The following is a 15,435-nucleotide window of genomic DNA, read 5'->3' as shown; positions in this document are numbered from 1 at the left end:
CTATAACAGTACTAGCCTCCTCCTTCTACCCTGCCTCCCCTCTAAATATTCACCCTCCAACTCCTTGAAAGAATGCCTAGCATTTATTCTCTCACAATCGCTCAGCGTTGGACTTCAGAGTGTCCATCCACAATGCTCACCCTGTTCACTTAGCGGTCCTCCTGCCACAGTTCACAGACACCTGTCTAGATGCCACATCCTACCTGACCGGTATTTAGAATTCCCTCATATTTAAGTACACACTCCATAATCTTTGTCTCCTGGACCACTTCCTACCTCTGCTGTCTCTCTAACTGGCCCCCTGGGCCAGCTTTTCTGCCTCTACTACACCCTCTCCCAATGGAGTCGTTCCTGTAAGGAGGTGGGGTGTCTGCCTTCATCCCACCCTTCCTCTCCCACAATATCTTCAGACGATGCCACAGGAGCTTCAATGACACCCTCTGCTAATGAGACAATAGAATCAAGTGTTTAAGAGCTAATTTTCAAGAGCCAAGAGACCTGGGGTTCCAACTCTGGCAAATGTCTTAACCTCTGCAAACCTCAGTTTCTTCTCCTTTACAACGAATGCAATAATAGAATCTTCCTCACAGATCTGGACGATGCCTCATGATGAGATAATGCACTGAAAGCATGGAGCCCAGCCCTGTCCTATAATAAGCACTCAGTAACTGTCATATTATATTGATAGGCCTGAACTCTCCCTCATGAGATAGTACGTATGAAAGTTTTGGCATAGGGGCAACTCCTTATTCAGCACAGTAATGATTCTTTGATCACAGGAGGTGCCAATCATCAGACACCCAATCCCCACCGAGGCATCCGTAAGTCCGCCCAGCCCCACATTTCCAACAGCCTGTTAGACATTTCCCAGGGGCACGTCAAAGTCAAGATCACCCAAATAAATTTCACTCTTCCTCCTGGGATTCCTTTACCAGTGAATCCATCACATCGAGCTGATCTCCCAAGTGTGGAGAATCAGTCATCCTTCCTTATTACTCCAGTCACCAAGTCCTCTCAGTTCAAAGTCCTAAATGGCTCTGACTCTGTCCCTTTGCTGCTGTCACTGCTGCCATCATCCTAGTCGAGACACTCACCTCCTGCCTGAGTTATTGCAGGAGGCTCTCTGCCTCCAGCCTTACTCCCCTCGAATACATCTTCCACACTCTTGCCAGAGCAATTTTTCCTAAAACAGAGCTGAAAATGCCATTCCCGACTCCAAAAACATGACTGGATCCGTGTGACCCTGGAATGAAATCTAAATTCTTCAGCCCATCAATCAAGTCCTTTAAGAACCTAGGTCACTCCTAGCTTCCTGTCTCCATTAGATTAAACTAGACTCTTAAACAATAGCCAAAGATTTCATGCTATTATAAGTCCCCCTATTTCTGCTCATGCTGTTCTCCCTGCCTGTTCACCCTTCTCTGCTCAATGAGATGTTCTCATCCATGAAGAACCAATTCAAGGATCATTGAGTGAAATCATCCTGGCCTTTCTTTCCAAGTTAGAATCCTTCTCTCTCTTCTTTGGGCCCCCAGGGCACCTTTTCATACTTCTATCCCAAAACCAAGCTCACTGGATAATTGTTTGCTCTACACAAGCCTGTCTATCGCACCCCTTTAAGAACAGAGGTCAAGACTTCCTCATTTTTATATGTTCTGGGCCCTGCACAGGGAAGCACCCAGGTAAGCCATGTTTAATGAATGACAGATTTGAGAGGCCTTTACCAAATACCATGTGACCTATTTCCATGTATCCAAACCAAATGCCAAGGTAAGGATATAAAATCTCATCTCCAACCACTTTTCCCTCTGAGAATCCTTTGATTCCATGGCAAGGCCAGCTTGCTCTGGACCATGAAGCTTGGGCTGGTTTTGCAAAACAGAAAGATACAGTAAGAGAACAAGAACTCCTAAAAGCACCCCATCCCCACTCCCCCACCATCCAACCCTGGGATGGAGAAAATGCTACTGTAAGACTCTCAAAAAAGGAAATTATGACTATTACCAGAGCAATGTTCATTTTTTTTCCAGTTTTCCTGGGCTGACAGCCAAGTCCTCATGCATATTTGGGGGCATTAAATTTGAAATTATTTCACAGCTTGGACTTCATGCTGTTGATGAGTATAATGATCCACCTGGGGGCTGAGAAAAAGTGAATCCTAATACTTGAGGAGCAAATAGGAAAATCTGCCCTCAGGGAACCTCTGTTGAGAGATAGTGGCTGATAGTCTTGGGACAAAGGTTAACTGTACGTGGGATCAGGAGAACTGGCCTCTGGTCTCAGCAGCCTCCCTATCACTACAAGCCCTCTCTCAACTCGCTGGCCTTTGCTGGGCCTCAATTTCCTATCAGTTTTCCACTGACAACACCTCCCCAAGAGTTCACAGGCCCAAATTTAAAACCTCTGAAACCCGTGTAAGAGTCTCAGCTCTCCCTCTGCCTCACTGTGTGATCTCAGAAAAGTCACTCCACATCTCTGAGCTCCATTTCTAGGCAGCCACAGAGTGGAGGTGAGGATTTGACACCCTTGCAAGGGCTTCTTCAGGTGATGTCTGCAGACCAAACACCTTCAAAGCAGAGAAGGGCACCGGAGCAGGAGATACATACTTGGAGGTGTCTAATCAAATAAATAATACAAATCAGGAAGCCCTTGCATGGCAAACTCGACCACAGCTCTTTTTCAAGAAAGCTTGATTCCTGAGCCTAAATTATAGAGTGAAGCCTCCCTAGATTGAGTGATGTGAGAAGGACAAAACAACTGAGAGTCATCAGAAGATTAAAGATGTCCACCAGAGGAACAAAACCCATAACTGAGAGTTCCATAGAGCCATGTAATAAGCAGCCAGTGAAAAGCTTTCAGAATCAGATTTATTTTAATAGTGAGTCGAGAATGACTGCCATGAGATTTTTTAAAAAGCTTTCGTCACTTCCCCAAGTTTGCAATTTTGCCACTCATCGGCTGTTTTCCTGGTGCAATTAGCAGTTAAAAAAAATCATAAAACCAAAAAGTGTCTCTGCCATGTATGTGAGGGTTTATTCTCTACTGTATGTCTGTCTTTGTGCCAGTGCCATACTGTTTTAATTACTGTAGCTCTTTAATATGTTTTGAAATCAGAAAAAAAAAAAAGTGTCTCTGTATTTGGAAGGAAGTGACTCAGCTGGCAGCTGGTAGATGTGACCTCTTGCTCCCCAGCCGGCCTGGCCAGAGAATGAAGATGTGTGAGTAGGAAGATCAGCAGAGATGCAGCGAGCAGAGGGGATCAGAATCTATCACGAGGACTGTCATTTACTAGCCAGTAATTATGGACCAGACATTTTTCTAATGCATTGCCTCACTTAACAGCCCTATGAACCATGTACTATTACCTCCATTGTACATTTTGAGGAAACTGAGATTTCAAAAAGGCTAGAACAAGAACCTGAGATTCTAAAAGAAAAAAATAAAGCATAAAACGTTAGAGCTGATATATAACCCTGAGCCTTCACATTCCCCAAATGAGGTCTTTTAACCCCCACCTCAGGCTACCGAGAAGAATGTGAGGAGAAAGGACTAGAAAAAAAGGATTTGGGATGTTACTGAGGCACTAAAAGTGAGGCTGAGACATAATCTGCAGAGGATTTAATCCCAAGCCACCCGATTTTATTTAGGAAATGACATGGTGATGTGGGTCTCCTCACCCTAGCTTCAGAGTCCTTACCCAATAGAGATGTTGGGTCACTAGGGAGCAATTTGGGACCATTTCACACATTCCTGCAGCCAAGCAAGAAATGAAATTAATCCTCAGGCTAGAGGGACTGATTTGAGTTCCCAGCTACCTAGAGGCGTAAGAGTTCGTATTCCCCTAACAGACTGCCTTTAGCTGGGGGGAAGAAACTTATGAGAATTTTTATTGTTGTTATTGTTGTTTGTGTTTGAATTATGGTTCCTAATCATTTGGAGCTTTACAGAATTCTTGGAGAATCTAATAAAAGTTCTATACTTTTTCCCCAGGAAAATGTGTGTGCACATATACACACACAACTATATATATATATATATATATATATATATATATATATATATATATATATATGTATAAAATTTCAGGGGGGTTCTTGTCCCCCCGCCAAGTTCATCCACAGACAACTCCATTTAGGAGTCCATGTACACATTTTAATAATATCCCTGGAAACTGGGTGTGATCCCACCTCTCTCTCTGCACTGCTGTGTGATCTTGGGCAAATCACTCCACATCTCTGAACTCTGTTCCAGGCAGCCAAAGAGAGGAGGTAAAGAATTGCCATTCCAGGTAATGCTAGTTTTAGGGAACAATAATTGTAGCAAGATCCACTTGAACAATTAAAAGCAGCCCTTAACCATGGAAGCCTGGCCATCCAAAAATTACATGAAGACATGAGGAAGGAATTGGGAATATTTAGCCAAGGTAAGAAAAAGCCCACAGAAGCATGTAGGTTCTCTGAAATGGGTTGAAAGCATTTTTATGCAAATGAAGAAGTAGTTTTATTCTCTAAGTGCTTCCAGAGGGTAGATGGGGCGGGGGCAGCCTAGCAAGGGGTCAGAATGGCATCAGAGTTGAGCAGAGAAGGATTAAATCCAGGTCCATCATCTACCAGACAAGATATGTAACATTCATGGACTCTAAAATGGAGGTGATAATGGTATCTATCTCATAGGATTTTGTGAAAAATCAAATGAGGTAATGTATGTAAAATGAAGAGTGTTGAAACAAAGACAGACCTCAGTAGGTGTTAGCTTCTCTAATAAACTCCCTGACCCTCCATTTCTTTATCTGTAAAATGGGGATAATACCTATACCTGGCTAGAAGGTCACTGTTAGATTTAAATAAAACAATAGAAGTTAAAACCCTTATACAGCACCTAACACCTAGCTAAATCCTCAGTATGTATTATAAATGTTTCATTACAAAAACCGATGGAAAAAAAGGATGGTAAATGACAAGAGCATGATATTTTATTTCAAACTGGAAGGTAAGGCAAAATAAAATAATACCTAAGAGTATGGAATCAGAGCTAGACTTCCTGGATCTGGCACCCAACAGCTGTGTGGCCTTGAAAAAGCTATGACAAATAGAGATTGGAGCATCTGGTAAGAGGGGTTGAATTAAGTGGCCCAGGAGAACAGTTGACCCCATGCTGGCACATGATATGTGCTCAATAAACCCTGGCTTCTTCCACAACGAATAGATGTTACACAGAGACTGACAGACCTTCCTATAACCAGCTCCTCTTCAGGAGTGCCGCCTATGGGTATGGGCATAAGTGTTCTCTCTCCCAGGATTTATCAAGCAGGAGTGAAATGAAATTATCAGGGATATTATAAAAGACGGTAAAACATCAGATGACCTTCTGTTCCCTTGTAATTCAGTGTAAAATAGTCCAAGATTTAAGTGGAATAAATGAAACATTTTGAAAACTCGTTGCCCATCCTTTGTCACTTTTCTAGTTGCTACCTTCTCTTCTGCCAGAAAATAGGCCCCCACCCTACCGCATCCCATGGACAAAGAAGGTTTGGATCACTGGCACCTTGTTATCAACATCCAGTCCAGGTTTCCCGTCCTCCCACTGTGTGAGTTAGTGCGTGCCAAAGCTTTGCAACGTGAGATCACCCTTGCATTTCATCTTGATTTAGAGTCTTCCTGCAAAACCTATCTCCCTTCCGCTCACTCTTGTCTGGACCCTCCAATTCCATCTTCCGAGCCTTTGTCAGTGATGTTACATTGCCTCCTTCACAGAGTTAAAGGATGGCTGTTTTCTGGCTAATAAACATAGAGAAAGACACTCCAACTCTCTGTTAATCAGAACAACAGAAGAATGAGATGACATTTTTTTCTCGGGAGATTGAAAAAAATTAAACAAATGGTTATATCGAGTGTAGGGAGGACATGGGAAAGCAGATACTCTGTGGGTGGGAAGATAAATTAGCACAGCCTTTCCAGAGGACAATTTTGTAATAGCTATAAAATTTAGAAGCACACATTTCAGACTTCCCTGGTGGCGCAGTGGTGAAGAATCCGCCTGCCAATGCAGGGGATACAGGTTCGAGCCCTGGTCTGGGAAGATCCCACATGCCGCGGAGCAAATAAGCCCGTGCGCCACAACTACTGAGCCTGCACTCTAGAGCCCGCAAGCCACAGCTACTGAGCCCGCACGCCACAACTACTGAAGCCCATATGCCTAGAGCCCGTGCTCTGCAACCAGAGAAGCCACCGCAATGAGAAGCCCACGCACCACTACAAAGAGTAGCCCCTGCTCATCGCAGCTAGAGAAAGCTCGTGCGCAGCAATGAAGACCCAACGTAGCCAAAAATAAAATATAAATAAATAAATAAATTTATAAAAAAATAAAAGCACACAATTCTTTGAACCTAGCATTTCTGCTTCTTGGCCACCACCCTAGCTAAAGAAACGCTTGCATGAACACTAAGGACACACCTATAAGGATCCTCACTGCAGAATATTTATGATGTGAAGCTTTGCAACAACCTTAGTGCCCCTCAGTGGGGAATGGATACCGTAAGTACCCATAGTAGAAAATACTATACAGCAATTTAACACAGTGATGGAGATCTACATGGACCAAAAAAGAAAGTGGTCCAATGTATAATGTTAGGTGAATAAAAACGCAGAAGGCTGCACACAATATGATAGCATTTAAAAAAAAAATCCACACACAAAACACAACTGTATATTTCTATATCTATACCCACTCATAAGGGAATAGAAAAAAGATCTGAAGAATGATCATCTTCAACTAATATCAGTGATTAACTCAGGGGAGGAACTGGGATTAAAGACAGGGAGTCAAAGAGAATGTTTTTTTCTACTTTTTAAAAATGTATCCCTAGGGACTTCCCTGGTGGCACAGTGGTTAAGACTCCATGGTCCCAATGCAGAGAGCGCGGGTTCCATCCCTGGTCAGGGAACTAGATCCTACATGCATGCCACAACTAAGGAGCCGGTGAGCTGCAACTAAGGAGTATACCCGCTGCACCTAAGACCCAGAGCAACCAAATAAATAAAAATAAATAAATAGCTTTAAAAAAATGTATCCCTAACAAAAAATACACTGGTGTACTATTTGCATAATTTAAAATAAATTAGTAACGTTTTGAAAGATGAATGGTTGCTTTTCCTACTAGCATTCCTAGCTTCAGATCCCAACAGCGGGTTTTCAGAAATGAGGCAGAGAAGGGATGGAGCCAACACTGATGGCTTCACTTTCATCTCAGCTGGCAAGAGTATGTAGGATGTGGCCACAGTGCAATCAAAAGAGCAGAATTCCAAGAAAAGCAGGCAGTTGACAGATTGTTCCCAAGTCCAAAGGCAAGCCACTCACAGGAGCACAACCCCCCTACCTCTTGGCTGAGAAATCACCGAGTCACTCGCTTCCCGCATCCATGCCTGGTGTGTTGACTGGAGAACCCAACTTGTAGACCCTGGAAAAAATACAAAGGAAAGGAGAAAACAAACTTAGGTAGATGCCTGTCTTCCTATTTTGCAGGGAGGTGGAGGGGTGGGGGGGGGCACTCTTCCCCTAAACTGACTTCTGTCATTAAAAAAAAGGGCTAATGTTTACTGAGCATTTAGTACATGCCAGACGCTGTTCTAAGTCATCTACCTGCATTCTCTCACTTAATCCTCAGAAAGAGACACAGGGTAAATGCTTCATTATTCCCATTTGACCAGTTAGGAAGCCAAGGCCCAGAGAGATTAAGGAACTTTCCCGAAGTCACACAGCAGAGAAGAGGCACAATTTGTACCCAGGCAGTGTGACACCAGAACGCACACATGAACCACTCTATCTTACTGCCCCCCTATACTCTACTATCACAAGCATTGATTTATTTACCTCATAGATGTCTGTTTTCCTCTGCTTGATTATAAGCTCCACTAAGGTAACAGCTACCTTTTGCATGCTTACTAACGTGCCAGGCACTCATCCAAATTTTATATGCATGAAGTTACACAATGGAGGGCAGAGACCCCCAGGGGGAAGTAGTACAACTGATAACCAAGCCCAGGCAGGCCCCTCTAGCACCTGCAAGGTTGTGAATTATTTTCAGGGTGTTCTCTGCCCCTGGGCACTAGTAAATACCTAAAGAAGTCTGGCTGGATGGATGAAAGGACAAATGAGTGAAAGAACTCTCTCTCCACTATAAAGAGCCAAAGAGTCAAGTGAGCACACCCTCTGGGGTTTCAGCACAGAAGACCGGCATGCTTGGAATTGGGGGATGAGCTAGCCAAGCACCACCCAGCCCAGAGTGGAGAGGCAGATATTCTAGAGCTGTGCTACCGTGGAGAACTGCACAAACAAATCAAGGTCAATGGGTCTCTCTCCCTCTCTCAAATCCATAGGGAGGAATGAGCCACAAATGCGGTATTGATACCAATTTGTCCCAGGTGGCCTTCATGGCACACAGGACCCAACAGTCATCTCTAGCCATCTGACTTGGTGACACTCTATTCAGTGTTTCCCTCCGTCTAAGGGGTGAGGAAAGAAAAAGAGAGAACCCCGGCCACATACCTTTGGATGTGAGCAAGGCAGTGTCTGCAGAAGTCGCCTCAGTGCTTCTCTGAGAGGTCCTAGGGAGAGGGACGGTTTCTGATTCTGGAAGAGAAAAAAAGTTTGATAAAAGGCAGCTAAAAATAGGTGTTTGTGCTGAGTGGTGGGATTTGGGGCTATTCTTATAGTTGTCTTTGTAGTTTTCTAAGTTTATTTCAGTTTTTCTTCCAAGGATTGTAAGTAATTTTTAGAATCCAGGGGAAAAACTGCAAATGTAGTATTCTAAGATGATTATTTTAAAGACCAAAGGAATAAAAAAATACATATAAAAATTGGCTTAGGGTTCATGGACCTTAGGCGACTACACAGAGTATAATGGAATTAGCCAATTCGATACTGTAAAGTGGTTTAAATTAATCCAGGCCTTATTGAGGCAGCTGAAATGCCTAAGCTTTCAAGCTATCTCATGATTCTTTTCTAATATTCTTACCTCAGAATCAGAGGGTGAAACGTGGTGGGAGCTTTGATAAGCCCCCATAATTAATGGAGCTAGTAATTCAGTGAGAGTTCCAAGATGTAGGATGAAAAAGGATTCAGGATGAAAGAAGGAAGGAAAGTAGGGAGGGAGCTAGAGAGAGAGAGAAAGAGAGAGAAAGAAAGAGAGGAAGGAAGGAAGGAAGGAAGGAAGGAAGGAAGGAAGGGAGGAAGGAAGAAAGGGAGAAAGGAAGGAAGGAAGGAAGGGAGGGAGGAAGGAAGGAAGGAAGAAAGAAAGAAAGAAAGAAAGAAAGAAAGAAAGAAAGAAAGAAAGAAAGAAAGAAAGAAAGAAAGAAAGAAAGAAAGAAAGAAAGAAAGAAAGAAAGAAAGAAAAAGAAAGAAAGAAAGAAAGAAAAGGTAGAACCAGTTCATCAAGGGATATTTTAAGGCCTCTGGAGGCCTTTCCTCAACCAATCTCTAACGCCTGACTAGGGACTTAAGCCCCGGCAGGATGGAACTGGTGTCTGACCCAGGGTGACATTTCCTGGTTCTTTACTAAGTGTCTCCAAGACTTCTGGGAGGTCAACTGGAGAACCAAAAATGCTGACTTTTCAAAAGCACAAAGGGAAAAAAAGCGCAACAAAAAAGGAAATCATAAAACAATGAAAAGGAACAATTTAATGAAACTATACACACACACACACAGTTATGGGATGAATAGTGTGGTCCCCTCCCACCCCCGCCCCAGCCCTACCCGAAAATTCATACATTGAAGCCCTAACCCCAAGTAGCTTGGAATGTGACTGTATTTGGAGATAGTGCCTTTAAAGAGGTAATTAAGGTAAAAATGATGTTATATGGATGGGCCCTGATCGAATATCACTGGTGTTCTTACAAAAAGAGGAGATTAGAACACAAACACACAAAGGAGGAAGACCATGTGAGGACACAGGGAGAGGACGGCCGTCTAGAAGTCAAGGAGAAAGGCCTCGGAAGAAACCAACCCTGCTGACACCTTGATCTCAGACTTCTAGCCTCCAGAACTGTGAGAAAGTAAACTTTTGTTGTTTAAGCCACCCAGTCTGTGGAATTTGTTATGACAGACCTGGCAAACTCATACACAGACACACACACACACATAGACCTAAGAGCAAATTGCTGGGCTGCCCCATTCAGCAGGAGAACCCTCTTCCAAGGGATCCAAGGTGCATCTGACCAGCAGAAGGGAAAGAATGGCCCGTTGAACCAGGCACCTGCAGTGAGGATGGGCCCTTCTGTGGAAGGCTCAAGGGTCAGAAGTATCGTGTCTTCCTCATGAAGGGAGCCCCGTGTTGTCAGAGGGCATGCGGCTGCCGTGGTGGGGAGTGCAGCAGTGGTTCTCATCTGAAGCGGTGGTGTGTCTGGCAGGTCAGGTGTAGGCACGACTGTGGTTGTTGGAAGCACAGCTGTGGTTGTCGTCACGGCGGCGGTGGTGGTGGTGGTTGGGCGACGGGTGGTTGTTGAGCGCATGGTCGTGGGACCTGTACCCAATAGAAGATACGTCTGGTGCCAAGTGGAGACAGAGGAAGAGGGAAACACTACAGATATAGCCGGCATCAGTCCATTTCTCTGCCTTTCTGCTACCTCACCCAGCCCACGAGCCTGGACCACTAAAATGCCCATGAGAAGTGGGTTTCTTAACTCTAGTCCTGGCCTTTCCAACCTGTTCTTCACACACTGGCCAGAGTAATCTTTGAAAATGACAAATCTAATTATGTCAGTCCCCTACCTAAACTTTTTTACTGGGTTCTCCTTGCCCTTAAGATGAAGACACAACCCCCAACCTCACCCTCAGGGCCCCACCTGATCTGCTCTTTCTTTCCCACCTCAGGCCTCCACTCTATTCTCCTCACTTTTGCCCAGCCCACTGGCCTTTCTTCAGTTTTTCCACAGTATTAGTGACCTTCCCTCTGAGGGACTTTGTACCTACTGCTTCATAGACTCTCTCTTCCTTAGATGGACTCCTCTTTAACCCTCATGTCTCAGCTAAAAGGACGCTTCTGCAAGGAGGTCATCCGCATTTGACAATAACAGTGTTTTTTGCACACTCATACTTGACCTTCATAGCGTTTGTTGCATTTCCTAACTACACATTTATCTGTTGATTATTATGGAATGTCTGTTTCTCCTAGTACACTGTAAGCTCCACGAGGGAATGGCTGGTATTTATTTTGTTCTCTGCTACATATCTAATACCTATGACAGTGTCTGGTACATAGTAGGTGTTCCAAAAACATGGCATGAATGAGTAAATGAATGATCCCATCAAAAGTGAGCCCAAACGTAACATTTCAGTCAAGCAAGATGAATAAGCTCTAGCAATTTGCTGCACACATTGTACCCATAGTTAACAATAGTATGTTGTACACTTGAAAATTCATGAAGAGGGTAGAACTCATGCTAGGTGTTCTTTCTACAATAAAAATTAAAATCTAAAGAGAGCGAGTCCAAAGAGTGTAACATAGGGTGAAAATGTAAGTCTCTTTCAGATATTAAAGATGGGTTCATACCAAAACCACTCACCCCCTAAACATTTGAATCTGAGTTCATTAGCCACAGTTATTCTACAGATACCACCCTCTCTTAAATATGCCAAATTTCCACTAACTCTAATGGACCAGAAAGACATCATTAGTTTCAAGTGAACTTAGAAATGTCCTCATAGAGTACTGATATCAACCAATATTTTATAGCATAAGAGCTGGTTATATCAGGCTTGAAAAGCAAAGACTTGGATTGGCATCATTTAACTTCCACAAATCCTAATGATACCTCTATCTCACAAAGTTGCTTTGAGAGAAAAATATACTAAATATATATATATTTAGTATATAAAAAATATACGTTCATATATGCTTGTGAAAGTTCTCTAATTAGAAGCAACCACATCAGTTGTTCTCAAATTTTACAGCACATGAGAGTCACTGGAGAAGCTTCTTACTTGCATGACTAGCCAGAACCTGCCTTCCGAGATGTCAGTCCAGTTACAACAGAGCCCAGGAATCCTCAGTCCTTGGTGCAGGCTGAGCACAGAGCTCAAGTGGAGAGGCTCCATTCCAGACCAGCAGGAACGGTGGTTATTGTTCACATAATTCAACCATAGGCTGCACTCCATGCAGCTCAGATCTTTATGAGTTGGGGCTTTCCTGGTGGCACAGTGGTTAGGAATCTGCCTGCCAATGCAGGGGACATGGGTTCGAGCCTCGGTCCAGGAAGACCCCACAGGTCGCAGAGCAACTAAGCCCGTGTGCCACAACTACTGAGGCTGCACTCTAGAGCCTGCGAGCCACAACTACTGAAGCCCGCGGGCCTAGAGCCCGTGCTCCGCAACAAGAGAAGCCACCGCTGTGAGAAGCCCACACACCGCAAGGAGGAGCAGCCCCCGCTCAACGCAACTAGAGAAAGCCCACACACAGCAACGAAGACCCAACACAGCCAAAAATAAATAAATAAAATAAATTTATTAAAAAAAAATCTTTATGAGTTCCACCATATTTCAAATTTCATCAAAAGCAACTGATAGTAACAGAAAGAAAGATCACCTGAAAACTGCTATGACTATCTCCAAATCCCCTGCCCTTTCCCCTCTGCTGGAAGTTGGGCTTATGGGCTGAAGCCGATCCATGAACAACACATTTTATCTCGTTCATCCGATGTTTTTTTAAATTTTGAAATCTTTGCCAACATGCAAAAATCAATATACTTCACATAATAACTGGGAGATCTGAAAGCACTGGGCCCAAGTTTCTGCAATTCCCTAGAGAAGAAGCAGCTGCCCTCTTCAGAGTGACCCTGAATTTCACTGGTTCCCTTCCCTACCCCCCACCCTCTACCCCTCACTCATTTCTGTGGGATTTTTGGCTCTCACAGGCATCTGCTCCAGACTGTGGCTCCTCTAGTCGTCAACATGTCTCAGATTTAATCTGCCCACTCATTGCTTAAGCAGCTTCAGCCTCTCCACATACCACCCACTGACTCTAGGACCCGTGACTCGTGAACCTCTCCATCCATAGACACAGCCCCTGTGTGCTCACCTCTCCTCAGCTCCAGGCGGATGTTCTTCTTCACATCGTTGAACCAGCCAGGCACCTCTATGCGGCAGCAGTACACACCACTGTCACCTTCGTTGGTGTTGAAGATGGTCAAGGAGATATCCCCTCTCCGGATATTCCCCAGAAGTTGGTATTTTGGCGACTTCCTCGAGACCACCCTTGTCCCATCGGTGTAGAGAAGCTCGTCATTGCATTTGGAGTTGGGACACTGGCCTTTGCCCCAGCACATGATGTTGCTGTTAGGAGACCAGGATGAGTACATACAGGGCAAAGTCACCGACTGACCCAAAAACGCTCTCACGACAATCTCTGATGCAGCTGGAGCTGTGAGGAAAGATGAGAAAACTAGGTTGTGAGGTACTGAAATCTCTCAAATGTGCTCTACAGGGATTGTGCAGCTAGATGCTTCCAGGAAGATGAAGAGGGTCGTAGTGTATATGTTTCTTTAGCTCAAATTCTGGCCTGCCCTTCGCTGCTGCTAAGCTCCTAACTCCACACCCCTCCATCCCTCAAGTGGAAACAGCTGACCGCCTGAGTCTCTGAACACATCTCCACAGCAGATTTACTGATTAAAAAAACTCTGACCTTGAGTACCATTCAATAAAACAATAAATTCTCCATGGAAAATCCTGACCCTTTAATCCAATTCCACTAACTCATATAAACAGGTCCAAAACAGCACTCTACCCAGTGTATCTTAATAGGCAGTGATCACCTACTACTGACTTGAATGCCTCCAATGGGTCTCTGTCTGTCTTCCACCCCAGAGTGTTGCTATGGCAGGGAGACAGGCTGTTGAACTATATCCCATTGTCCTCATCTCCTTTTAGTATTGGAGATAGAAATTAATCGCTCTGGACCATTTGTTTGTTGTTAGAGAATGTGAACTTAGGTGGAGTTTGTGGATTTTTTTTTTTTAATGTTAGAACTGGAAAGGAATCACAGGAATTCTTTGGAATGGCAGCTGTGACATAAAGATGCTGGTGATTAGGTTGACCATGTTAGCTATATGAAATAGAACATAGCACCATTTTTAAAATGAAGTATCTGTGTTTCCCAACTTCAGCAGCTCATCAGCATGGCCTGGGGAGCTTGCTAAAAATACCTATTTTCTTGCCCAACCCTGAGTCAGAATCTCAGAGGCCAAGGCCCATGGAAATGTACATAACCAAGGTCTCCAGGTCGTTCTGAGGTCACTGACCACCCACTCTGTTTGAGGACCACTGGACAGCCTCTTCTAAGATAACTTTCATCTCTGAGAATCTGTGAAAGTTTTTCACTGCTGCAAATGTTAAGCCCTCTGATTTAATTGAGCATCAGTGATTGTTCTCAATCAAACCATGCTATTGAGAGGAGAGCCAGGCAGGCTATAGCTCCAGAGTGTCAGGATGACATCCTGCTCCTTCTTGAGTACCTAGATCCTTTTTTTTTTTTTTATTTTTTTAAACATCTTCATTGGAGTATAATTGCTTTACAATGGTGTGTTAGTTTCTGCTTTATAACAAGTGAATCAGGTATACATATACATATATCCCCATATCTCTTTGCTCATTGTTTTCTTCAAGGTACCCTCCAGTAAGACTCTCCGTTCACTAACTCTGTTAACACCGTTGGCTAAGTTGTGTAAGACATGGCCAGTAGCACCGTGTTCCTCCCTGACCCTAGGCGTCAGCAACTTCCAGCTATCCTTCTCTGGGAGAAGGTGAGCATGAGCCCTAGTAGTTGCCCAGGTAGTAAGCCAAATGATGTACTTGCTGGGTTTTGCAAAGTTTGCTCTCATGATGAAAGGTCATTCCAAACTCAGACCCGCCTGGAGCCTTCCCTAAACTCATCCTCTCTTTACTTTGCCACAATGGAGATGTTTCACAGATTGTACATGCTGTGGAAGCCCATTTTGCCCGCCATGAAGCCAGGGAAAAAAAAATTGTCTTCAACCTCAGCTGTGATAGCAATGTAGAACACATGCACCAAAAACCAATGACTTCTAAAATATGAGCTTGTTCCTATGAGTATTTGGTAAATTAATAAAAAATGTGGGACACAATTATTTCTACTGGAGATCCAACAGTCTATTATCCCAAGTATCGCAGTATAGAAAGAGGCATCCTACTACTCAATAAGGAAAGACTCGATAGAAAAACTGGCAAAGGCAACAAACACATGGAAGAATGCTCAACGTCATTAATCATTAGAGAAATGCAAATCAAAACTACAATACGATATCGTCTCACACAGGTCAGAATGGCCATCATTACAAACAATAAATGCTGGAGAGGGTGTGGAGAAAAGGGAACCCTCATACACTGTTGGTGGGGATGTAAATTGATATAGCCACTATGGAGAACAG

At 43.8% G+C, this 15,435-nt stretch overlaps 1 protein-coding gene across 2 annotated transcripts in view; it reads right to left on the bottom strand.

Annotated features, from left to right (window-relative positions):
- TIMD4 (T cell immunoglobulin and mucin domain containing 4) overlaps positions 1 to 15,435 on the bottom strand; it is a 69,625-nt gene that overhangs the window by 14,901 nt on the left and 39,289 nt on the right. For both annotated transcript variants that reach the window (XM_082453937.1, XM_082453936.1), the window contains exons 2-5: positions 13,071 to 13,412; positions 10,251 to 10,517; positions 8,545 to 8,628; positions 7,376 to 7,456 (exon numbers count right to left, since the gene is read on the bottom strand). In XM_082453937.1, coding sequence (XP_082310063.1) covers positions 7,376 to 7,456; positions 8,545 to 8,628; positions 10,251 to 10,517; positions 13,071 to 13,350 — 712 coding nt within the window. In that variant the 5' untranslated portion in view covers positions 13,351 to 13,412. The remainder of the gene's footprint in view (positions 1 to 7,375; positions 7,457 to 8,544; positions 8,629 to 10,250; positions 10,518 to 13,070; positions 13,413 to 15,435) is intronic.

The sequence above is a fragment of the Balaenoptera physalus genome (genome assembly GCF_965194825.1).
Source record: "Balaenoptera physalus genome assembly, chromosome: 3".
In the NCBI taxonomy this organism is placed as follows: Eukaryota; Metazoa; Chordata; class Mammalia; order Artiodactyla; family Balaenopteridae; genus Balaenoptera; species Balaenoptera physalus.
Note: the sequence above shows the minus strand (reverse complement) of the source record. Positions and strands in the feature narration are given on the sequence as shown.